Raw genomic sequence first — 25,053 nt, forward strand, 5'->3', positions numbered from 1 at the left:
AAAAGAGGCTGAAAATAAAAGTAGGTCTACATGTTGCTATAAGAATAACATGTTTATTGACATCAAGTTAATTCAATTACTGATAATTGCTAAATAAAATGTGAGGATCATCTGCATGTCAGCCTTATACCAGTAAGGAGACATCTACACCTATGCCTTGGTCTAACAGGGCATTGGTGTGAACTGGATGTAAACATAAATGCACAAAAATATTGCCGTTGCGAGTAACATCTTTCAAGGCATATTATTATAACAGTACCTTTTAAAAGTGATTTTACAGTGAAGCTTAGTCATTTGAGTTAGTGAAAGTTCCAGTATGTACTCATTTACCAATTATATTCCTATCAGTGTAAGAATTTGTATTATCAGACAGCATGTAATATCACATTAATCACAAATATTGTATCTAATTAGGACTATCCCCACAGGTAAAGGTGCATAAAAGCGGTTGGTCTTGGATAATACAAGCTGTAGGGTAACACTCCATGAATCTCATTGACTGATCCCCAAGACAAAAGCTTAAAGCCACAAAATGGCCACCCTGTTGACAGTTTCATCCCTGGCTTAGTCCATATTCGTAGTGTAACAGAGCGACGACAACAGACGAGTCGGCAACCTAATGCCCTCTCCCTCTATTCACATCCATCTAGTCTACTCTCTCCACTTGACTTTCTCTTCCCATCCTTCTCTCACATTGGGTTTAAAGAAGGCCTGGGACATCCCCATGCCGTAGATGTAAACCTTAGAGTCCACCACAATCTTCTCCTTCTTCATCAGGTCTGTAGGAGGAGGGGGGGGTGGGGTTTATACAAATATGATCTCTTCAGGTAATCACTAGCAGAATATAATAACTAACAATATGCTTTTCTGTCTCAAATTGGATTCCATTATTACTTAACAATTGTGAAGAAGAAACTTCAAATCGTTGCTCACCATCAATTTCCCTCTGGAATTCATCAAGAGGTAGAAGAAGAACTTCAACAAATTCTGGAAGTAAAAGAGAAGCCAGAATACGATTTAGTTCAATGTTATTCTAATAGTGTAAAAATAACTGAAAGTGTGATTATAAAGAAAATAATATTTACCTCCATCACCTGGAAACGAGTAAAAGAGGGAGGAAAGCAGAGAAATAAGTACACATTTAGGACATGTAAAATACATATCAGCTTGACAATACATAAAAAATTAAAAAATGATAACAGATTCATAACATTCCAAGAGCGTGACCCGTAACTTACCCAGTTGCTGTGTGGGGTTGGTGTTTTCAAGGTCATCTCCATTGATGTTAACCATGACGATCTGTGTGGTGCAGTTAGAGAGGCCAGGGTCCAAGCAGGTCACTGCGAGGTCAGGACAAGAGGGAGAGGAAAGGGGGGGGGATGAAGAGGAGTTCAAACTTGTAATCTGCTGTGTGTTACTGCCCCACTAGTCACTGACATCATACTGCATTCTCACATGCCCAATGGTAAAACTGGCCACTCAGAAGATCACAGGCATATTGAATGTCTCTTTGCTGATGGAACTGGTACATGGACATAATCTGCCCTGTGTTTTGAGAGTGTGTGTGTGTTCATAAGACCATACCTGGGGTGACTCCTACCACCTCCCCCTTGTAACCAGTCTCCTCCTTCAGCTCTCGCAGAGCAGCAATCTCTGCACTCTCACCCTCGTCAATCAGACCTGAGCAACAGCAAAAACACCCATAGACAGCAAACATGGATATCAGAACACAGCAGGCAAAATACAGCAATGACAGGCCTACATACACTGCGTCTGAACAGAATTTTGAGATGTGACTGTAAACCCATGTCACCTGCAGGGAACTCTAGGGTACAGCACCCTATTGGTGGACGGAACTGCTTCACCATGACAACACAGTCTTTGTGGAGGGTCCTCTTCAGAAGGGCGATGATTCCCACACCTGGAATAAAATACAGGAATAAATGTCTATAATGTCACTGCTTATCCATCAGTATGAAATGTATGTACACACACCATCTGCTGCATTGGCCTGTCTGGTTGTCCTTTTCGTAGTCTCCCAAGTTCTATTGAAAGACAAAAATGAATTGTAAAATGGAGAAGGGAAAAAAAGGTGTTTATCAAAAATCACTTCTGAGCTGTTCCATACCTTGTGTTTCCAACAGGGTCCACATAGGTGGTCTTCAAGTTTCAACCATTTCCCTGATGCAATGACCTGAAGAGAATACCGTTGAGTAATGTGATATTCCTAACCTTAGAGACTCTTGTGATAGGTATTTACACCACACAATGTGCATGTTATTGTATAAAATATCTACCTCCTCTTTTACAACGTTAGGTATGGTTGTCGATTTGGGAGGGCTGCTCATCTTTCCAGTACTGTTCTCAGGGAAATGGATGGAGGATTTCGTTTGTCTGCCCAAATCCAGAAATGTTTTTGATTACATGCATGAGTTGATAATTAATAGAGGTATATGCAATGCAGATAGTTATACATAAACTTCATGGCAATTGCCTGCAACAAATACTCCACCTGTGGAAATGGTTCCAATCATTTTTCCACCATTCATTTTTCCCCATAGGGGATTTTAGAATCCCTTCAAATAAGGGCTGGCATGACGTTTTGATCAACATGTATCTCTCTCATGGACAAGGTGGCTTATATTAATATATTCGGCTTTATTTACTCTGATTCAAAAATGCTAGTTAACTTCAAAGTAGACATCTTGCAAGACTCCAAATCCCTATATTGATAAACATCACCTTGTCTGAGAGAGATTTACATAGTTATCAAAACACAAAACACAACCAACCAGAAACACAGCCCTTATTTTAAATGTTTCTAAAATCCCTTACGGGAAAAATGAAATGGTAGAACAACTATTGGAACCATTTCCCTGTTTGACAGCTAGGTTTTATGGGTATTATGACTCATACTCTGTGGTACTCTATGATTCGGTTTGGCACCTAGGTAATTGTGTATTGGCCATGACAATGAAAATGGTATATTCTGAATCAGGGGTGGATGGAGAATATTTACACCCTTTTTAATAGGTTAATTTTTCATTGTTCCCTTTTTTAAATTCGGATTTCAATTTAAAACGATTTTTTTTAGATTAAGAATATACCATTCTTGGTTAAATAGTTATTGACGAGAGAAGCTAATATCCCACATACAAAACTAACTTTACCTCAATGCTGAACTGAACCATTTAACTACCAGCTCACTAAAATGTCGGGTAAACAACGTTAGTTTTGAGAAACCGCATAGAAAACCGGTAGAGCAAGTTGATGTAATTGGATTCAACATTCTGTCTTGAAAAGAACATTCACACTATTTTGTAGGCATTAGTTTGAGGCTGTAACTTTGCAAACTAGTTAGCTATACCAAGTAAATGTCTATTACAGCCTGATTAATCAGACTACTAAATTAGCTAGCTACCAGGCTAATTTCTCCGCACCATTGTGAGGGAAGTTTCTGATGAACTTTAAACATCCTTCACCGTGGAGAGGAATTTAGTCCGCTAACTCATTCCTAGCAAAATCCCACATGCTGTTATGTAAATATTCTTAAAACATATCAATATATATATTTTTTAAGCATAGTTACTTCTAAATTGGATACATGTGCAGTACTCACATGAAGATTAAGTGGTTTTAGCCACAAGTCAAGTTAAAGAAGTGAAGACTCCCTGAGGGAAAAATAAATTAAAGCCCCCAACATTGATCACGCCTACGTGTGCAACGCAAAAATAATCTCCCTCTTCTGAAAAATATTATAATACATTAGAGAAGGTCTACAACCATTCCAGATAACCTAACCTGAAATATAATTCAATTAAATATAGCTAATAATTAGAAGCCATTATAATTGTGTTGTTTTGGAAAGGTTGTAAACTACATGGAAACCAATGTCAATCGCCTTTTTCGTATGGGAACTATATGTGGCTGGACTCACTTCCGGTAAATCATTTGCAGTATGAAGAAGGAGCAAGTTGTAAATTGTCAGTTTTCGGTCTGGTATCCGATATTTAAGAAGCATACTATCAAAAGGTGAACTCTTTAACTTGACCAGCACAGTCTCAGATATGTTGTTGATTTCGTCACTCTCAAAAAACACTGGTTGTGCTATAATTTGGGTAGCTAACGTATAGTTGTCTATTTATAGCTAGCAAGCTGTGTTAGCCAAGTGTGTGTGTGTGTGAGATATATATATATATATACCCGTGTTCGTCTATTTTAACACAGCCAAACTACTTTTATTAGCTTATTGTGAATTCTCACAAACCACACCTGTCCTTTACTGTTAAACATTATAATCTGTTAGAAGTGCCAAGTGTAAATGCTTGTGTGATGATATTGTCATTGATATTGCATCAGCTCAATCTCTACCTTAGAGACTGTTTGTTTTCTCTTATCTTTGGTCAATACTAGTCTGATAGTTTGTGTTGTGTAGGCCTTATGTTTGGTGTTATCTTTCTTTCAGTTTGATTCTCCCACTGCCTCAGAATGTAATAGATTATTTGCTGGACGATGGAACTCTAGTAGTTTCTGGAGGGTAAGCATAACTTTACTTACCCTTAAAGCACATCTAGTGTCCTGTATTCCCATACATGGTCACTTGTGGGCAATTCCACGGTAACATAATTACTCTTAGACATTTAAAAAAAATTAAATTCAAATTTAAAAAACATTGATTTCAAAGTTTAACATACCATAAAACGTTATGCACAATGACTACTTTGAACAATTTACACAGTAACCAAAAAAAAACACACTGGGAAAAAATTGTGCAGGTGCAAAGTGATAACATAATTATGGTAAAATCTCCCTCAGTTTTATTATTTTGCCAAACTTGATCTGCACAGTTCTTCCTGTAAATTGTTTTTTGTATAAGTTTCTGTGGAAATTGTTGAAAGTAGTCCTTGTGCATGGAGTTCTATAGTTTTTAAAAACTTTGAAATCAATGGTTTTTTTTGGCATACATTTTAAAGTGAAAAATCTGACTCTCAGCGTATTCTGTTACTGTAATTCCGTTGGAATTGCCCTTGGAATACTCACTGATAAAATCTCGCTTCATTCCAGGGACAACAACAATCAGCAAAACCAGACCAACAACAGTGACTCAGAGGAGGAAGATGTTCAGGTAATTTAGCTCCAGACATAGAGGTGCACTCCATTTCGCTCTCTAGTAAAGTTGAGACTGAAAAGGCAGACTTTATGCTCAATTACTGATCGATTATATTTTCTTCTCTCAACAAAATTAGTGGTCAGATGATGAGACAACCACCACTGTAACAGTAAGTAATGTAGATAATGTTAAATATGATCAATCCATCGGCATATAAGTTTTGTCAAGTTTGTAATATGATATGCATACAATGAATAGGTGGAGATTTGTTTTGATGCTTTGTGTTCCAGGCTCCAGAGTTCCCAGAATTCAACTCTAAAGTGCTGGAGGCCATCAACACCCTAGGTGGGTGCGTCTTTCCCAAACTGAACTGGAGTGCACCGCGGGTGAGAAACACAACCCTCAACACACCATCAATATATGGTTAAAATACTGTCCACAGTGTGTCTGTCTGAGTGGTGATTTTGAGTGAATAAGTGTGTGTGTGTTTCCTTCTCTCCTGCAGGATGCTAACTGGATTGCTCTGAACAGCTCCCTGCAGTGTCAGAGTCTGAGCGATATCTTCCTGCTCTTCAAGAGCTCTGACTTCATCACCCACGACCTCACACAGCCGTAAGAATCTCCTCCACGCACTCACATTCTCACTAGGGCTGTTGCAATGACCGTATTACCGCCACACCGACAGTCATGAGTCATGACTGCAGTCAAATTCCACGTGACCGTGAGTCACGGTAATCTCCTATTATGCACTCTGGACATACGTTGTCAGTACCCAACTCACTTACGACCTTCAGCTCGCTAATGGCCTGGTACTCAGCAGTCTATTGTCCCTCCATCAGGTCCTGATGGTCTGGTACTCAGGGCTCTATTGTTCCTCCATCAGGTCCTAATGGCTTGGTACTCAGGGCTCTATTGTCCCTCCATCAGGTCCTAGTGGACAGGTACTTGGTGCCCTATTGTCCCTCCATCAGGTCCTAGTGGACAGGTACTTGGTGCCCTATTGTCCCTCCATCAGGTCCTAATGGTCTGGTACTCAGCTCTCTATTGTTCAACAATAGGTTGAAACTGAGTGAAAAACATGGTTGTTGTGGATGTTGTTTCAAAACCAAATACAACAAAATGGACAGTGCATTCTAAGGTGATGATTAATTCGAAACACCCATACTCATATATTAGCCCAAGAGCGAAAAAAAAAAGAAAAAACGTTTTAAAATGATTGTGCATTTTTACAATACATAGCCTACCGCATATTAAGCCACGGTAAACAATTCAAATGTCTTTGGGACATAATTGGTCTAGCCTATAAAATTAAACCAATTATAGTTATCCCTTTGAATGTGGACTGGATTATTATGACTACTGAATGGACTCGTTACCTTATGCTATGCTCCAAACTTTTAGTAAAGACATGATTAAATTTAGAATAATTGTTTACATACTGTTTTACCCACTTCATATGTGTATATACTGCATTCTAGTTAAGGCTCATCTTACAGTGTATTCAGAGCCCTTGACTTTTTCAACATTTTGTCAAGTTACAGCCTTATTCTAAAATTGATTAAATAAATACAAATATTCATCAATCTATACACAGTACCCCATAAGGACGAAGTGAAAACAGGTTTTTAGAATTTTTTGCAAAAAAACATCATATTTACGTAAGTCACTCTGACAGAGCTCCAGTGTTCCTCTGTGGAGATGGGAGAACCCTCCAGAAGGACAACCATGTCTCCAGCACTCCACCAATCAGGCCTTTATGGTAGCTTTAGACAGACGGAAGCCACTCCTCAGTAAAAGGCACATGACAGCCCACTTGGAGTTTGCCAAAGGGCATCTAAATGACTCAGACCATGAGAAACAAGATTCTCTGGTCTGATGAAACCAAGACTGAACTCTTTGGCCTGAATGCCAAGCATCACGTCTGGAGGAAACCTGGTACCATCCCTATGGTGAAGCATGGTGGTGGCAGCAGCATCATGCTGTGGGAATGTTTTTCAGAGACAGGGACTGGGAGACTAGTCAGGATCGACGGAAAGATGAATGGAGCAAAGTACAGAGAGATCCTTGATGAAAACCTGCCCCCAGAGTGCTCAGGATCTCAGGTCTGGGGCGAAGGATCACCTTCCAACAGTACAACGACCCTAAGCACACATCCAAGACAACACAGGAGTGGCTTTTGGACAAGTCTCTGAATGTCCTTGAGTGGACCAGCCAGAACCCAATCGAACATCTCTGGAGAGACCTGAAATTAGCTGTGCAGTGACGCTCCCCATCCAACCTGACAGAGCTTGAGAGGATCTGCAGAGAAGAATGAGAGAACCTCTGCAAATACAGGTGTGCCAAGCTGGTAGCGTCATACCCAAGACGACGAGGCTGTAATCGATGCCAAAGGTGCTTCAACAAAGTACCGAGTAAGGGTCTGAATACTTATAAATGTGCTATTTCTGTTTTTGCTTTGTCATTATGTGGTATTGTGTGTAGATTGATGAGTGAAAAAAACAATGCATTTTAAAATAAGCCTGTAACTTAACAAAATGTGGAAAAAGTCAAGGGGTCTGAATGTTTTCCGAATGCACTGTAAACAGACAATGAAAGCTCTTACAACATTCAATGATGACATTTCTCTAAAACAGGCTATAGGCTACATGTGCACCACCAAGTCAGAACAGTAGGCTAAGTAAATTACGAGGGGGAAAGGGACCAAATTGTTAGGGTGAGGCACATGGGCTACTAACAGCTTACTACACAACATACACTTATGTATACTGAAGCAAAGAAAGTAATACTTTCTCCCTAGCATATTACCTCATTTATGCGCATATAAGACATTTTGGGACTCCCCTTGTTGTGCTGTGCTCACTTGAATAGGAAGGTGGCGCGACGTCCTTCTTGTGGGCAAATTTTGTCATCTCACTTTGTCATCAAACTCTGCATTTATGGTGCTTTCAAGACAACTGGGAACTCTGGAGGGCGGGGGGGGACCATGACAAGGTTGAATCATAACGTCAGTGATTTTCAGGTCAGAGCTCGAGAAAGAGGCCCGAGTTCCCGACTTGGAATTCCAAGTTGAATAACCATCCGTTACACAGGTCTCGAACCCTCGATCTTCTAGCCCGAGGTACGGCGCGCTATCGACTGTGCCGCAAAAGGATGCTCGTGCGGCAGAGTCGATTTCCGCGATTATAAACCCAGGGTCGTTACAATATAGTATTATAATTATTATTATTAAATTATAATATAATATACTGACCGATTTTGGCAGGCAGCTGCTATTTGAAACAATTCCAGCGAGGGCTAGCTTGTGTATGTGTGTGTGTTTGGTGAAGCTATACTTAGTCATGGCAACACAATTTGTTTACCACGGCATACATAGTTCAGCGCATTGCTCAAATAGGCCGACTATAAGTATTTGTTCAAGTCAAAAATGCCGCAGAGCACAAAAAAACTCAATAATATTCAAGACAAATGTGCTGCAGACCGACAAGTATTCCTCCACGCACCAGCGTCTTTGTGAATGGCTGGTATATGCTATGGATCATGTTATTGAGACCACACTAATGTCGAGGGTTCGAGACCTGCTCCCTGCCTGTTTCATTACAAAACTAAACTCTTCCCCTACTGAAATTTAAAAAGCATGACCCTCCCATTTCCTCCTGGTAACCATTCAGAAAAAGGTAGCTATAGGTTGTTGTAACATTTAAACTTAAAACATGTTTTTGCACTTGATGGACCGCCGGTGGGTTGAATGCAGCATTGCTGTATGGTGCACTCAAAATGTCTTGTAGTTGAGTAGCCAGCCTAGGCTACTTCTCAAATGTCTTGTAGTTGAGTAGCCAACCTAGGCTACTTCTCAAATGTCTTGTAGTTGAGTAGCCAACCTAGGCTACTTCTCAAATGTCGTGTAGTTGAGTAGCCAGCCGAGGCTACTTTTCAAATGTCTTGTAGTTGAGTAGCCAGCCGAGGCTACTTCTCAAATGTCTTGTAGTTGAGTAGCCAGCCGAGGCTACTTCTCAAATGTCTTGTAGTTGAGTAGCCAGCCTAGGCTACTTTTCAAATGTCTTGTAGTTGAGTAGCCAACCTAGGCTACTTCTCAAATGTCTTGTAGTTGAATAGCCAGCCTAGGCTACTTCTCAAATGTCTTGTAGTTGAGTAGCCAGCCTAGGCTACTTCTCAAATGTCTTATAGTTGAGTAGCCAGCCTAGGCTACTTCTCAAATGTCTTGTAGTTGAGTAGCCAGCCGAGGCTACTTCTCAAATGTCTTGTAGTTGAGTAGCCAGCCTAGGCTACTTCTCAAATGTTGCTGTAATAGGCCTGCATGTTTCTCCTTTGCATGGCGCTTTGTTGCAAGTTTTTTTGTAAGTAGGATAAAGTAAAGCAGATGAATTGAAATTGAATTCACAGATGTGAGCGTAGATGACTCAACTGTTGACTCGCTTATGCGTCCTATTCGGCCTGCAGGACTTGTGTTTGACACATACGCTTGCCTTTTAGCCACGTTATGACTGACTTGTGATCATTGCCCTTGCTAGTTTGATTGTATCGACATTCCCAACATTAGTTACAGTAGTCAGCATCCGCTACAAGACCATGGTGCTTGCCTACGGAGCTGTGAGGGGAACGGCACCTCAGTACCTCCAGGCTCTGATCAGGCCCTACACCCAAACAAGGGCACTGCGTTCATCCACCTCTGGCCTGCTCGCCTCCCTACCACTGAGGAAGTACAGTTCCCGCGCAGCCCAGTCAAAACTGTTCGCTGCTCTGGCCCCCCAATGGTGGAACAAACTCCCTCACGACGCCAGGACAGCGGAGTCAATCACCACCTTCCGGAGACACCTGAAACCCCACCTCTTTCAGGAATACCTAGGATAGGATAAAGTAATCCTTCTCACCCCCCTTAAAAGATTTAGATGCACTATTGTAAAGTGGCTGTTCCACTGGATGTCTTAAGGTGAACGCACCAATTTGTAAGTCGCTCTGGATAAGAGCGTCTGCTAAATGACTTAAATGTAAATGTAAATGTAACCATTCAAAACTTATTTTCCCCGTTAGAATTATTATTTTTCCCGACTTCCCAGTTATCTTGAACTCACTGACGTCTGAGATTTCCCAGTACATATTTTCCAGTTGTTTTGAGCGCGCCAGAAATCATGCTGGATTGACAGTATGGCCAATGTATTCATCCTTTTGGTGTCCATTTTAAGCATGGAAAAGACCTTTAAACCCAGACTTGGACCATACACCCTCTCCACTGAATAGCTGGCTAATGATTGCTTTGCAATGCTTGCAGTTAGCCACTGAATCCTTCCAAACCACTCATTGTTGAATTTGCGATTTCGAACTTGTGTTATGTTTATGGCTGACGCGCACCGATACGTTTTATCTTCTCTTCATATGACAGTAGATTGTCAGTAGATTGTTGACTTGATTCATGATGATGACTGCTTGTCTAGCTTGCTAGCTAAGATTTTGAAAGTATGATGTTGACATGATCAGTCTAATCAAAGCTAAATTATACATAAATTGATTTTATGTAATTATATCTTTGGCCAATGACCTTGAGCCTTCTTGGATGAGTGCTTCTAATGTAAATCTATGGCAGCACCCAGGGGGCTTGAATTTTCGAGCTATCCCTCTAGATTTTCTGGTGACGTAGTGTCCCGATGAGTGACAGAACACTGAGCCAATCACAGCGCAACAAGAGAACATTACTAACCCCTACGCTCTGTATTTCCCCATGGCTGCCCCTTCACCACAGAAAGCACTGAGCTAGGCTGAAACACCTGCATTTTGGAGCTGCCTTACTCTGGAAAGCAAAAAATAGACCCTGTTTGTATGTGGCTTTATTAACTCCATCATTTAAAAAAACATTGTTTGCAACCTGATGTGACTCACATTAATGCCAAAATGATATGCAAAACAGTCAAAAATAAATAAATCTATATCTCTGAATGACGGGTCACCACTGTTTACTGCATTGTTGGCGCTAGGAACATAAGCATTTCACTACATCCGTGATAACATATGCAAAATATGTGTACGTGACCAATAAACTTTGATTTGATGAGTGAAAATATGATGATACTGGATGAGAGAACAGCGCGTGCAGTCTGAGGCAAGCTTTTTTCGCTATTTTCTCACATCATCAATAGCCTAAAGTCGCATCATGGAGCCCATATATGTTTTGATTTCTAAGACATTTTAAGGTTTGTGTCATTCTTCTTACTATAAAATAATGACACAAGACTTATAAGCATATCTTGTCTGCTAAATGAACTAGCCTACGGCCTATGTTATGGTGTATAGCTAGATAGCTAGATAGGCCAACTCATATTCTGTTCTTCTAAAATACATTTTATTCATATCATAATGTTTCTTTAGACCTGCCTAAAATATATAATGAATTTATTGTGATGGTGTTTATTAAATTAATTTGTTATACTTCTTTTATGTAGATCAGCGGCTTGTATGAGTGGAGGCCTGGAGATGCTAAACGTGTTTATGTTCGTTAACGGTCAATTACCGTTATAAAAGTAAAAGATCCCAGAAATGTTCCATGTGCACAAAAAGCTTATTTCTCTCAAATGGTGTGTACAAATGTGTTTACTTCCCTGTTAGTGAGCATTTTATTCTTTGTCAAGATAATCCATCCACCTGACAGGTGTGGCATATCAAAAAGCTGATTAAACAGCATGATCAATACACAGGTGCACCTTGTGCTGGGGACAATAAAAGGCTGCTCTTAAATGTGCAGTTTTGTCACACAACACAATGCCACAGATGTCTTGAGTTTTGAGGGAGTATGAAATTGGCATGCTGCTTGCAGGAATGTTCATTTATCTACCATAAGCTGCCTCCAATGTCGTATTAGAGAATTTGGCAGTACGTCCAATCGGCTTCACTCCAGCCCAGGACCTCCACATCCTATGCCATCCCAGGCCCACCCATGGATGTGCCCCTGCCTGGTCATGTGAAATCCATAGATTAGGGCCTAATGAATTTATTTCAATCCTTATATGAACTGTAACTCAACAAAACCTTTGAAATTGTTGCGTGTTGCATTTGTATTTTTGTTAAGTATAGATGGGTTTTCTACCCGCTGTGGGAAAACACTGCAGGCAGTGAGTCAGCCTATCTGACAGCAGTTGGCTGGGCAGAGGTTTGGTGAGATTGCTTCTTCGTTGATTTACTGCTCCCGTTGGGGCGCTCTGATAATGGACCCAGTTGGCAGACAGCTCTGGCATGGTGGAGAACTTAATACAGCACTGTTCAGCACTTGATTTGGTACTGAGCTTTCAAGCCCAATGAGGAGCATTTGTGCAAGTGTGCATGTGTGTGAAGATCACTACTCTTGTATTTGTGTGAGTTTAATGTGAGTCTAGAACCGAATGGTCACTGTAACAATCTCCCTCTACAGATTCCTTCACAGCAGTGACGAGGATTCTCAGAATCCAGCCATAAACTATGAGGTATAAAACACGCACACACCTGCTTACACTCCCTTTTCCACACACACACACATTTTTTTCACACTATTTATTAGTGTTGTGTTATACCCCTGAGTTCAGCTGGTCCTGAGGAAGTGGAGTGAGCTGCTACCTGGTGGGGAGTTCAGGTGTTTCATAAAAGAGAACAAGCTGATTGGTAAGTACTGTATGAAGAGGTTAACACACCATTCACCTTTACTCTCACCCTCCCTCAGCGATATTCAGCGAGCCTGTGTTCACTTGCACTGTTCCCAAGATAGTGTGACAAGCGTTAGGGCTGTTGTGTGGACTGAAGATCTGTTCTGAGAGCTGTGTGTGTGTTCTTTAGGTATCTCCCAGAGAGACTATACCCAGTACTACCACCACATCTCTAAGCAGGAAGCCCAGATCTGCCACTCCATCCAGGAGTTCTTCAGCCAACACGTCCAGTATCAGTTCCTAGATGAGGACTGTGAGTGGGATTCGGTGTGGTGTGATAATTAGAATATATTGTAATAAGAGTAATGCAGTATGTTTTCTGTTTTACAGTTGTGTTGGATGTCTACAGAGATAGCTGGGTAGGTCTTGTCATTTATATTTCCAGCCATTATTTCCTGCTTCTGTTTGGTTGTAGCCCACGAGTATGGGCATCTTTGACGCTGTGTGTCTTCGACAGGGGAAGGTGTGGCTGATCGATCTCAACCCCTTTGGTGAGGTAACCGATTCACTGCTGTTCACGTGGGAGGAGCTTACCTCTGGGAACAGCCTGTCAGCCAATCAAGAGGAGGGTGACACAGCCCAGCAGGTCAGTGACACAGGCTGTGGCTTTGTTGTACATATGCATGTGTATGTTTGTTCATGTGTGCAAGTCTTTCTGTGCTTATTATCCCGTTAACACCAGTTTGTGGTGTCTGTATCTGTAGGAAGGCCCTATGTTAACACCAGTTTGTGGTGTCTGTATCTGTAGGAAGGCCCTATGTTAACACCAGTTTGTGTCTGTATCTGTACCCTATGTCTTTGTATCTGTATCTGTAGGAAGGCCCTATGTTAACACCCGTTTGTGGTGTCTGTATCTGTAGGAAGGCCCTATGTTAACACCCGTTTGTGGTACGTCTGTATCTGTAGGAAGGCCCTGTGTTAACACCCGTTTGTGGTACGTCTGTATCTGTAGGAAGGCCCTGTGTTAACACCCGTTTGTGGTACGTCTGTATCTGTAGGAAGGCCCTGTGTTAACACCAGTTTGTGGTACGTCTGTATCTGTAGGAAGGCCCTGTGTTAACACCAGTTTGTGGTACGTCTGTATCTGTAGGAAGGCCCTGTGTTAACACCAGTTTGTGGTACGTCTGTATCTGTAGGAAGGCCCTATGTTAACACCAGTTTGTGGTACGTCTGTATCTGTAGGAAGGCCCTGTGTTAACACCCGTTTGTGGTACGTCTGTATCTGTAGGAAGGCCCTGTGTTAACACCAGTTTGTGGTACGTCTGTATCTGTAGGAAGGCCCTGTGTTAACACCAGTTTGTGGTACGTCTGTATCTGTAGGAAGGCCCTGTGTTAACACCAGTTTGTGGTACGTCTGTATCTGTAGGAAGGCCCTATGTTAACACCAGTTTGTGGTGTCTGTATCTGTAGGAAGGCCCTATGTTAACACCAGTTTGTGGTACGTCTGTATCTGTAGGAAGGCCCTGAGTTAACACCAGTTTGTGGTACGTCTGTATCTGTAGGAAGGCCCTATGTTAACACCAGTTTGTGGTGTCTGTATCTGTAGGAAGGCCCTATGTTAACACCCGTTTGTGGTACGTCTGTATCTGTAGGAAGGCCCTATGTTAACACCAGTTTGTGGTACGTCTGTATCTGTAGGAAGGCCCTATGTTAACACCAGTTTGTGGTGTCTGTATCTGTAGGAAGGCCCTATGTTAACACCAGTTTGTGGTGTCTGTATCTGTAGGAAGGCCCTGTGTTAACACCCGTTTGTGGTACGTCTGTATCTGTAGGAAGGCCCTGTGTTAACACCAGTTTGTGGTGTCTGTATCTGTAGGAAGGCCCTATGTTAACACCAGTTTGTGGTACGTCTGTATCTGTAGGAAGGCCCTGAGTTAACACCAGTTTGTGGTACGTCTGTATCTGTAGGAAGGCCCTATGTTAACACCAGTTTGTGGTACGTCTGTATCTGTAGGAAGGCCCTATGTTAACACCAGTTTGTGGTGTCTGTATCTGTAGGAAGGCCCTATGTTAACACCAGTTTGTGGTGTCTGTATCTGTAGGAAGGCCCTGTGTTAACACCCGTTTGTGGTACGTCTGTATCTGTAGGAAGGCCCTGTGTTAACACCAGTTTGTGGTACGTCTGTATCTGTAGGAAGGCCCTGTGTTAACACCAGTTTGTGGTACGTCTGTATCTGTAGGAAGGCCCTATGTTAACACCAGTTTGTGGTACGTCTGTATCTGTAGGAAGGCCCTATGTTAACACCCGTTTGTGGTACGTCTGTATCTGTAGGAAGGCCCTGTGTTAACACCAGTTTGTGGTACGTCTGTATCTGTAGGAAGGCCCTATGTTAACACCAGTTTGTGGTACGTCTGTATCTGTAGAAAGGCCCTATGTTAACACCCGTTTGTGGTGTCTGTATCTGTAGGAAGGCCCTATGTTAACACCCGTTTGTGGTACGTCTGTATCTGTAGGAAGGCCCTATGTTAACACCAGTTTGTGGTACGTCTGTATCTGTAGGAAGGCCCTATGTTAACACCAGTTTGTGGTACGTCTGTATCTGTAGAAAGGCCCTATGTTAACACCCGTTTGTGGTGTCTGTATCTGTAGGAAGGCCCTATGTTAACACCCGTTTGTGGTACGTCTGTATCTGTAGGAAGGCCCTATGTTAACACCAGTTTGTGGTACGTCTGTATCTGTAGGAAGGCCCTATGTTAACACCAGTTTGTGGTACGTCTGTATCTGTAGGAAGGCCCTGTGTTCCGCTACACCACCAGTGATGTGACGGTGCAGCCCAGTCCCTGTCTGAGCTACCGGATCCCTAGGGACTTTGTGGACCTCTCCACCGGCGAGGACGCATACAAGCTCATCGACTTCCTCAAACTGGTGAGAACGACGGCAGTGGTGGTTCACACAGTTTAAGATCATCTTAAAACAACCCTTTAGCAATCTCATTTACATTTACATTTAAGTAATTTAGCAGACGCTCTTATCCCACGACCGTCTTACAATTTCATTTTCCGGCATCAGTTTTTATAATCTCACTCTTTCCCTCATTTCACTGCAGAAGAAACGCCAGCAAGAGGACTCTGAGGAAGAGGTGGAGGAAGAGGTACGACAGTGACAGCCCCTGAGGAGCAGCGTCTCTGTACGGTGACTGTTCCCTCAGACTGTTAGCCTAGCATAACAGTAACCCTAAAACTGTTAGGTTAGCAGTTAGCACAGAGACTACTAGACGCATGGAGGTTTATCCTTACTAGCTCTTGAATCTTCTGATGGAATCCATACACTTTTGGTCCTCACCTTAGACCTATCCAGAATGCTGCAGATATAAATGTATTGAATAGAACAAACACACCAAACCATAATGAGGAGAAAAGTATACCTGCAACACTGTAAAAGTCCCGTTAAATCTCATGGTTGTGTGTATTTAAGAGGGGAGTTCAAAGCAGTGCTCCTGTTCTATTGGCCCGGTGTGTCTACTGTAAATATAAATACTGTAACTTGACGTTGTGTAAAGGTAAGGGGGAGTCTGTTACAGGAGTCTGTGTATAGGAATAAAGAATGCTCAACTTTTATAATACAGCGCTGGGGAAGAGGCGTCTCTTAGTTTGTGTGTATAGCAGGTACATCATGGGATTGCAATTTCTGAGGGAGATAACCAAAGGGTCAGAGTTTTTTTACTTATTCCACTGGACTTTCTCTCTTCACACACAACAAATACACATTTTTCCATTTGCTTTCTGATGGTTTTGTTAAACATCTGTATGTAATACCAATACAATGGTTTACTCAAGAAGTCTCTGTGCAACTCTTTCAAACATTCCAGTTCCTTTACTCACTCTTTCTGGTCATTATAATTCTGTCTGTTAGTGTAGAATCAATTTTGTTTCTTATCATTGGTTTATTTTCTATGTGCTGGCAAAGAAAGGTGTTCTGATTGGGTAATAAATTGCTGGTGTGTGCCCATTGTTGTCAGTCTGTTTTTGGGTAGACTAAAATAGAAGGCATACTACTTTCACTGGTAGATTATACAATTTCTCTACAGTGAATGTGGTAAAAAAGTGGAATGGAATTTGGCACCAATGACTAGACTGGCTAGTTGGGAAACAGTAGTGCATTTTTATTAAGGTCCACTTGGGGGAGCTGTTTACCTATAATGAGAACCATCGGAGATGGTGAGCTGTCCTGGGCTGAGACAGAGGTCTGGGATAACAACGCCACGATTCGCGTGAAACGTATTTACATTAGGATGAATGCCTGGATGTTCTGTTTTGTCTTGAATAGTTATCACTAGTGTAGCCTAGTGAGTAAAATGCGATAGCAATGCACTGTTGGGATAGGATATTGCTGGTTAACCAATAGATCCTAGCCTGTATACAGATGCAGTGCATTGTTCAGAGAGCTGCAGTGTTGTATTATCTGAGCCTGGAGGCAGGGGCTTGTGTTTTCAGCACACTGCCTGTGGGGTGGGGGGTGCAAAAAGATGTCAATGATGCCACACCCATCTAAGGAAAGGTGGGTGCCAGACTGCTGATAGAAAGAGACTACACATTTATCATTCTCCTACCCCCCTTTTCAATTCTCCTCGCTCTCTTCAGTTTGCCAAGTTGGACATAAATCCTAGCCTACATCTCAGCCTGGGTTGACTAATCATCCTTCTGTGAGGGAGGGAGGCAGATATGTGCAAAGTCTTACTTGAGAGACTTGCTGAATCAGAACTGGAGATCAAGGGAGGGAGAAAGGGAGAGGTAGGGTAAGTGGAGAATAGATTTTCTTGAGCTGAGAGGGACCTGCAGTAGTTTGCAGCTGGAATACTCATGAGCGTCTAGAGCACACGCGCAGACACACTCTCAGCCCCTCTCTCTCACACACGCACACTCTATTTTATCCTGTACACAAGCTCTGGCAGGCCTGTCAGATGAGAACAGTCTGCAGTAATTCTCTTCACGACTGGAGGATACTATCGTGTGTTTTCTTTTAAAGTGGATTACAACACCTTCAGATAAAACACTGCAGTCAAGACTGCTTTGCTGGAGAGTATTTAACCATCGAAATATTAACACCCAAACTCAAATGTATTTAGTACATCAGATTATAATATGACCATTATAGTGTCTAACATATTAAACCTTTGTAGGGCCCATGAATTTAATTTAATTGCGTCAACTGTCTCTCATTCATGTCAGCACTCTCATTTGATTAAGATACAGTAATATGGCATGTTTTCACATTTTATCTGGAGACCCCCTTTCTCAAACTTCACAGCAAGTTGCATGGGTCCCAATGTCGACTTCATCATCTGACCTGGTATAGCCTAATATCCATCATAATAAACATAGGCCAATACAAAATAATGTACTTATTTTTAAACAGGGCTGTCCGTTTTTGATGGTTTGCAAATACTCTGCTTTCTTGAACGTATCTTTGGTGCAATGCGAATTATCTCTAGACATCCAGTCACACACACACTTTATCACACACACTGTCAAGTCGAGCGATGAGCAGCATCCTACCCGCCCTCATTGCCATAACAACCGATGGCACAATCAGCATGGTTAGATTAAATAATGCTCCTCGCATTACGCACCACACGGCTCAACAGGGGACTTAATTAAAACAGAATACTTTTTTTGGGGAAGAGAGAGACAAGGCGATCGCGCAAAGGTGACACGTAGCCCCAAACAATTTACGTCAAGATCATCTAGACCAGCTGAACCCTGCAGGTGCAACCGCAGACGGCGAACGCTCGTTGTCGGTCAAACGGAACGCTGTAGACAGAAAAATAAGCAAAGAAAACAGGATACCTGTTTTAGAGAGCTGCGGAGATATTTCTACAGCGGGAAAACCACGAGGTCGAGAAGGTTTTCTACCTAGCTCGTTTTATGCGCGTGGGTCTGCTCCCCACGAGCAGGAAGTGTAACTTGAAGCGTGGGAAAGCTGCGTTATCTCGGGGGGCTGCTGAGACTCACTGGCATCGTTTGCTCCGGTTTTCCCCTGTTCTACCATGGCTCGGGAGAATGGAGAGTCCGGGAAAGGGACGTGGAAAAGGCAAGTCGACGACATCAAGAAAATATTTGAATTGAAAGAGATCCTCGGAACGTGAGTGTGTTAAAAACATTTTTCAAATTGCCCTATTGTGGTCAATGCTAATTGGACATGAATTTACATCTGGTAGGCCTTTGAAACTTTGTTGCAGAATGTAGCGGGACTCTCGCGCTGGATACTTGGTATCCGTTTCTGTATAGGGACCGTTCGGCTCCCGGTTTAACTGGAAACCAGCAGAGATGTTAGGTAATCTATGACGAGCTATTTAACGGACTGTAGGCTAGCGTTAGCCCATGTCTGGTTTGATGAGACGAGTGTTTGTTGGATACACTATGATAGAGATAGAGATATCGAATGTCACTTTTTGTAAGATAGCCTATGTCATTACAAATTACGTGTGACAGGCTAGCCACTTTGAAATTAAGGAAAGCTATGAGGCCTATTTTATAGGCTAAACTATGTAGGAACTGTTTTAGAAAAACCTAGACAGTAGCCCATGCCTAAATAAGGGGGTATCGTGCGTTTTAGTCCATTATTTTACAACCGGTTACGCATATGTCTTGCTCTGTTGGTTTTATGCGGTCTCGGCTATTGTTTAGGTTAGCCTACTACTACGTCCATCCTCCCTCTCTTCCCGGCCCACCGCTCTGACAGCTCCAGTTGTGCTGTTATCTATCGTAGGAATGACCTTTTGGAGACGCAGGCAGTAAAACACTGATATCAATTGAGTCTCCGACCTTATGAAAATATATTTGACCATTGGTGAGTGGTTATCATGGTTTTCTGTCTTTATCTAACCCAGAATGATTTATAGGTCACGGTTTAATACTATTTATCACTAGGTTTATTAGGCCTACAGTGTTACTAACCTCGTACATGAGAGGTAGGTTTTGATGTGACGGCATCTAAACGGTTCATTTGCAACCCATGTGAACAGCTTGTTCAGATGAAATGCTTGGCAAAATAACCCGGCCTCTTCTTGAAGACCCTATAGCAGATTTTCTCTCTGGCCTGTTACCTCAGTCCCCCTGGCACAGAGGAACAGTTTGTTGACTGGACAGGCAGAATCGAAGGAGGATGGTTGGATTAAAGCGGATTAGCGTACCAGGGAAAACCTCCTGGTCCTGGAATAGGCCACTGTAACAGTTCAGACATGTTGCATAACAGCGATGGTAATAAATGATGAACATTATTAAAAGTTTAAAACAGGTCATTTCAGTGGGCAATGTGCCGTGGTTATTGAGTGTATTAATAAGGTTGTAGAGTGTTGAACCATGGTTCTGCACTGTGTGTGCATGATGGCCTTTGCAGAATTCCAGGTATGCCGATTTGGAGCAGAGAGTGCATAAATTAGGCTCGAATGTCATTTCTGATCCTTGTTCTTCATAAGTCCATCAGTTTCACTGAACTCAACAAAGAGGAGATCGGAATTTCTACCGTGTGCCTGGATTTCACATAACAGGTGGAAGTATGGACATGTGTGTTTTGTGTGTGTGCCTCTTACTGAAGGACTATTGAGGGGCCACTCAGTTTCTATGCTTATAGCTAAAGTGTTGCCATGGTGTCTGTACTAGCACCATTCAGTGGACTCGAGCGGCGCAGCGGTCTAAGAAACTGCATCTCAGTGCTAGAGACGTCACTACAGACCCTGGTTAGATTCCGGGCTGTATCACAACCGGCCGTGATTGGCCCAGCATCGTCTGGGTTTGGCTGGGGTAGGCCATCATTGTAAATAAGAATGTGTTCTTAACTGACATATCTAGTTAAATAAAGGTAACATTTGAAAAGAATCACAGCATGACAAAGACACTGATTGGGGCTATTTAAAAAGGATTTCCAGAGGTTCTGTTCATCTCCTTCACACCGAAGACAGGTGTTCTTGTGTATGCTGGTGTTTTGTCTGCACACCTCTGTGGGTTGTTCACTGGCTCTTGATCCTCCAGCTACCCTTCTGGAGGAGACATCTTTCTCTGTGACCGCTGACTTTTGTTTCCTCAGTGGTGGGGCTTAGGGATCTGTCCTCCCATCTGGTCTCTGGCCAGCGCTCTGTGCTTGGACAAAAGGACCATCTGGGCAGGCACACACACACACACACACTTGGCCTCAGGTTCCACCTGGAATTTCTCTTGGTCAGGAAAAAATTCTCTGCCCTAAAAATATTACTCGGACGTTTCATGTTAACACCATAGCAACACATTAAACAGAGTTCTGCTCAGCCTCAGCCTTTGAACTCCCTCCTGCTGATGTCTGGTGTTTTCCCCTTTTAATTCTCTGTCAGCAGAAAAAGAAGGGGAGGAGAGAGAGGAAAGGAAGAAACACAGTGGGGAGTCGGGGACATTGCCTGTATAGTCTATTAACTTGCACCGGTCTCTTGACCATTGGAGTCTTGTCTTCAACACTACGAGAGAGGAAATGGAAAGAGGAGTATGAGAGGAGGAGGAGAGGAATGGTAAGAGATGAGGACAGAAGTGAAGAGGAGAGGAGGGGAGAGCTGGGAGGAGAAATCATGTTAAATAGAATAGGGGTTAGGTAAGAGTTGGGGCTGGGCTAACACAACATGTTGCTCTGACACCAGCTATGAGCTGGTCTTTAGAAATTGGATGAGAGATGAATGTTTTTATTCACCTTGTAAAAAGATGGACAGATGTGCTACTGGGTCCTTCACATGACTGACCGCCAAATAAGGGCATGGCAGCAGTCTCATTGGTCTTTTGTGCCTTATTGCTTTGCTATACAGTGTCATAATGCTCTATGACTGCATTTCTAAGGTGTATACATGTTTATAAGGCGATATTAACACTTCATAAGACGGTGCTTCAAGTCAAGCGGAATGTCACGTCTTGACTCCTTTTGACATTTTGAGTTATTCAGCAGATGCTCTTATCCAGAGTAACTTACAGTTGGTGCATTTATTTTAAGATAGCTAGGTAGGACAACCACATATCTGTCATAGGAAGTACGTTTTTCCTCTAAAGTATTCATCAGCAAAGTCAGAGCTAGTGAGAGGAAAAAGTCAAGTGCTAGTTCATGAAAGGCTAGATTTTTTTTTTTTTTTTTTTGTGTGTGGGGGGGGTTGGGTTTCAGATGTTTTCGGAAGATGGGCGGGGACAGATCTTGAACTGGGTTAAGCGGTAGCTGCCGTCCCGTAGGGGTGGGAGGGCCAAGAGACCAGAGGAGGCAGAACAGATTCCTCAGGTTGGGGTGTAGGGTTTGAGCATAGCCTTAAGGTAGCTCCCCTTGCTGCTCTGTAGTTAAGCACCATGGTTTTGTAGTGGATGCTAGCTTCTACTGGAAGCCTGTGGGGTGTGCAGAGGAGTGAGGGGACATGGGAGAATTTAGGAAGGTTGAACACCAGGCGGGAGCCCAGCCAACAGCGAGTCGCCGTAGTCCAGATGGGAGATGACAAGTGCCTGGATTAGGACCTGCGCAGCTTCCTGTGTCATGTAGAAGAAACAGAGTCTTTTAATCCCAGTCCATAAAGTCAAATGGGCTGATTGCTGCTGCCGGTTTTAAAATGTCAGTCTGGAGACTTTTCTCTATCACTTGGATCAGTCTCACAAGCCAGTGTGTAGGCTATAGCTTGGATCTATAGAGATACTATTAGTAGTTAATGTAAGTCATGTAAGGCAGCTAGGAGTTCAGCAATATAGAGGCCTGTGGCTCTGTCTGGCCTGGTGTCCTGTGTTCCAGCTTTACCTGAACACTGACACAACACTCTCTGAGCCCCAGAGTAATGTCTCCAAGTGGCGCGTAGGGAAGCCTTACTCAGTGTGCGCGTGTTGGTCCCTGGTGTCCTGTTTCCCTGTGTGTGTGTGTGTGTGTTCCTGCAGCATTCTGTTGTTGAATTATTAAACACTTTGAGTGCCTGGGGGGGCCAAGGTGTTCATATGATGCTGCAGACGGGTGTGTTTCAGGTATGCCACTCCTCACTGCTTAACTGAGAGCGAGGGGGAAAGGGAGAGGGACAGAGGGCAAAGCAGAGCTGCATTGTGGGAGTGTGTACCATCTAGGCCACAATGCCCTTAATTGAATGCTCTACTTCCTGGCTCCTGGCATTGTCCTCTTTCTGGGACTGCAGTTATCCCTCTCTCTCTGCCTAGCTCTCTTTTTCTCTCTCTGCCTAGCTCGCTCTCTCTTTCTCTCTGCGTAGCTGTCCCTATTATCCGACCTTGCTGCTTCAGATGAAGTGTATGCAATGTTGAAAGCCAGCCTTGATAGTTTAGCACTGGGTCTCAGGAGTAGAACAAGTGTACAGAAAGCATACAGCATTTTGTATTGGGATCATTCAGTGTGTGTGTGTGTGTGTGCGTGCACATTTGGGCCTAAAGGATTAAGGGTAGACTGTAATCGGGCATCTTCATTATAGGAAGAGACACGGATTATCCCCCCATCCCTTGGTCTCTCTATCCCTCATCCCTCTACCTCATCCCCTCATCACCTCTTTTCCCCAATCATTATCTTTCCGCTCTTTCAATCAGTCCCTCTTCCATCAGCTGCTCCCTCTCTTCTTTTCTTCAGGTTTTTCTTCAGTGATGGTTATTGTTGCTCGTTGTTGTTGTTTGTGACTCATTTAGTTCCTGGCATTCAAACCTAAATGAGTCTGAGTGGACTCCTGTTTGTCTTGACAGTATTGTTATACCACAGTGAGCTCATTCTGATCTAGATGACACACACACACACACACACACACACACACACACACACTGTATAGAGAGGGCCGGAGAAACATCCATCCAAAACAGTGGTCCCTGCCTACAGCAATGGGTGAAATTAAGTAACTTTTTCCACACCATGTTTTTGTCATTAATATTCAAAAAAATCTATTAAATTAAAATGTCTTGTCTTTCCAGGTGGCAAAACAGATCCAACCTTTTTGAGTGGGAGTGTATCCAGACTCGAATACACACTTGTTTGTATTATCCAGACATCTAAAACATGTTCAGAAGTGCTCTAGTAAACTTAAAGGTGTTTTCACATAGTCCTCTTTTAAAATAACTGATCTCAGTCCTCTTTAAAGTGAAAAAGCAATTGTTGTCTTTTTATTCGTACTGCCCTTGCCTTTGAATGAGGACTCAACTATTTTGCCAGTTCACTTCACCTATTTTGTGGTCCTAGTCTTCTTTGCATTCACATTGCTATGTTTAGAAAGAAACAAAGATCTTTTTCCAACATTTACTCAATGCACTCTGGGTTTTTACAAAGTGCAGGACAAGCCATTCCATCAGATCTTGTAATCGGCAGTGTTGGGTTAGTGAAGGTAGCTTGTTGGTAGTATAACTCAATTCAAATATTGGTAATGTTTCCAGTAGTTAATTACTTGGTTTTTTTGCCATGTAACAGTGTAGCTAACTACTGGAACTACACACTTTTTTTTTCTAAAATAAAAATGTGTTCAGTTGTTGAATGTCCTTTCTTTTTTTGACAGCAGACCTACGTAATTCCTAATTTGTGTTTTAATAAAAAAAATACACATTCTGTTAACATCTGACTCCAGGGTGATCTGTTCTGTAACGGCGTTCGTCTGTTGAAAGAGAGTCGGACCGAAATGCAGCGTGTTGGTTACTCATGATCTTTAATGAACGAAAATGAACGATACATGAAATAACTTATGAAATACAAAACAACAAACGGAACGTGAAACTATACAGCCTATCTGGTGAATACATTTACATTTACATTTAAGTCATTTAGCAGACGCTCTTATCCAGAGCAACTTACAAATTGGTGCGTTCACCTTAAGACATCCAGTGGAACAGCCACTTTACAATAGTGCATCTAAATCTTTTAAGGGGGGTGAGAAGGATTACTTTATCCTATCCTAGGTATTCCTGAAAGAGGTGGGGTTTCAGGTGTCTCCGGAAGGTGGTGATTGACTCCGCTGTCCTGGCGTCGTGAGGGAGTTTGTTCCACCATTGGGGGGCCAGAGCAGCGAACAGTTTTGACTGGGCTGCGCGGGAACTGTACTTCCTCAGTGGTAGGGAGGCGAGCAGGCCAGAGGTGGATGAACGCAGTGCCCTTGTTTGGGTGTAGGGCCTGATCAGAGCCTGGAGGTACTGAGGTGCCGTTCCCCTCACAGCTCCGTAGGCAAGCACCATGGTCTTGTAGCGGATGCGAGCTTCAACTGGAAGCCAGTGGAGAGAGCGGAGGAGCGGGGTGACGTGAGAGAACTTGGGAAGGTTGAACACCAGACGGGCTGCGGCGTTCTGGATGAGTTGTAGGGGTTTAATGGCACA

At 42.7% G+C, this 25,053-nt stretch overlaps 2 protein-coding genes and 1 pseudogene across 2 annotated transcripts in view; 2 read left to right on the top strand and 1 right to left on the bottom strand.

The window, feature by feature from the left end:
• Positions 1-37: 37 nt before the first annotated feature.
• LOC115133094 (ADP-sugar pyrophosphatase-like) lies at positions 38-3,730 on the bottom strand (annotated as a pseudogene).
• Positions 3,731-3,924: 194 nt separating this feature from the next.
• On the top strand, positions 3,925-16,739 carry cdc123 (cell division cycle 123 homolog (S. cerevisiae)). The gene is made up of 13 exons (XM_029665971.2): positions 3,925-4,032; positions 4,466-4,537; positions 5,065-5,125; positions 5,247-5,279; positions 5,401-5,496; positions 5,616-5,722; positions 12,525-12,576; positions 12,676-12,751; positions 12,923-13,045; positions 13,123-13,151; positions 13,250-13,378; positions 15,521-15,658; positions 15,840-16,739. The coding sequence occupies exons 1-13, from the start codon at positions 3,959-3,961 to the stop codon at positions 15,894-15,896; spliced, it is 1,047 nt and encodes a 348-aa protein (XP_029521831.1). The 5' UTR covers positions 3,925-3,958; the 3' UTR covers positions 15,897-16,739.
• A 1,532-nt stretch (positions 16,740-18,271) lies between these two features.
• camk1da (calcium/calmodulin-dependent protein kinase 1Da) overlaps positions 18,272-25,053 on the top strand; it is a 96,272-nt gene continuing 89,490 nt past the window's right edge. Inside the window, exon 1 of the mRNA XM_029665974.2 lies at positions 18,272-18,874. Within this exon, the coding sequence (XP_029521834.2) occupies positions 18,780-18,874 (95 nt within the window). The 5' untranslated portion in view covers positions 18,272-18,779. The remainder of the gene's footprint in view (positions 18,875-25,053) is intronic.

The sequence above is a fragment of the Oncorhynchus nerka genome, linkage group LG8 (genome assembly GCF_034236695.1).
Source record: "Oncorhynchus nerka isolate Pitt River linkage group LG8, Oner_Uvic_2.0, whole genome shotgun sequence".
Taxonomy (NCBI): Eukaryota; Metazoa; Chordata; class Actinopteri; order Salmoniformes; family Salmonidae; genus Oncorhynchus; species Oncorhynchus nerka.

Excerpts from the sequence above, each read along its gene's own strand:
- cdc123 (XM_029665971.2), top strand. The coding sequence starts at position 3,959 with ATGAAGAAGGAGCAAGTTGTAAATTGTCAGTTTTCGGTCTGGTATCCG. Across the intron at positions 5,126-5,246 it reads CAGAGGAGGAAGATGTTCAG|TGGTCAGATGATGAGACAAC; the intron begins GTAATTTAGCTC and ends CAACAAAATTAG. Across the intron at positions 5,723-12,524 it reads ACCCACGACCTCACACAGCC|ATTCCTTCACAGCAGTGACG; the intron begins GTAAGAATCTCC and ends CTCCCTCTACAG.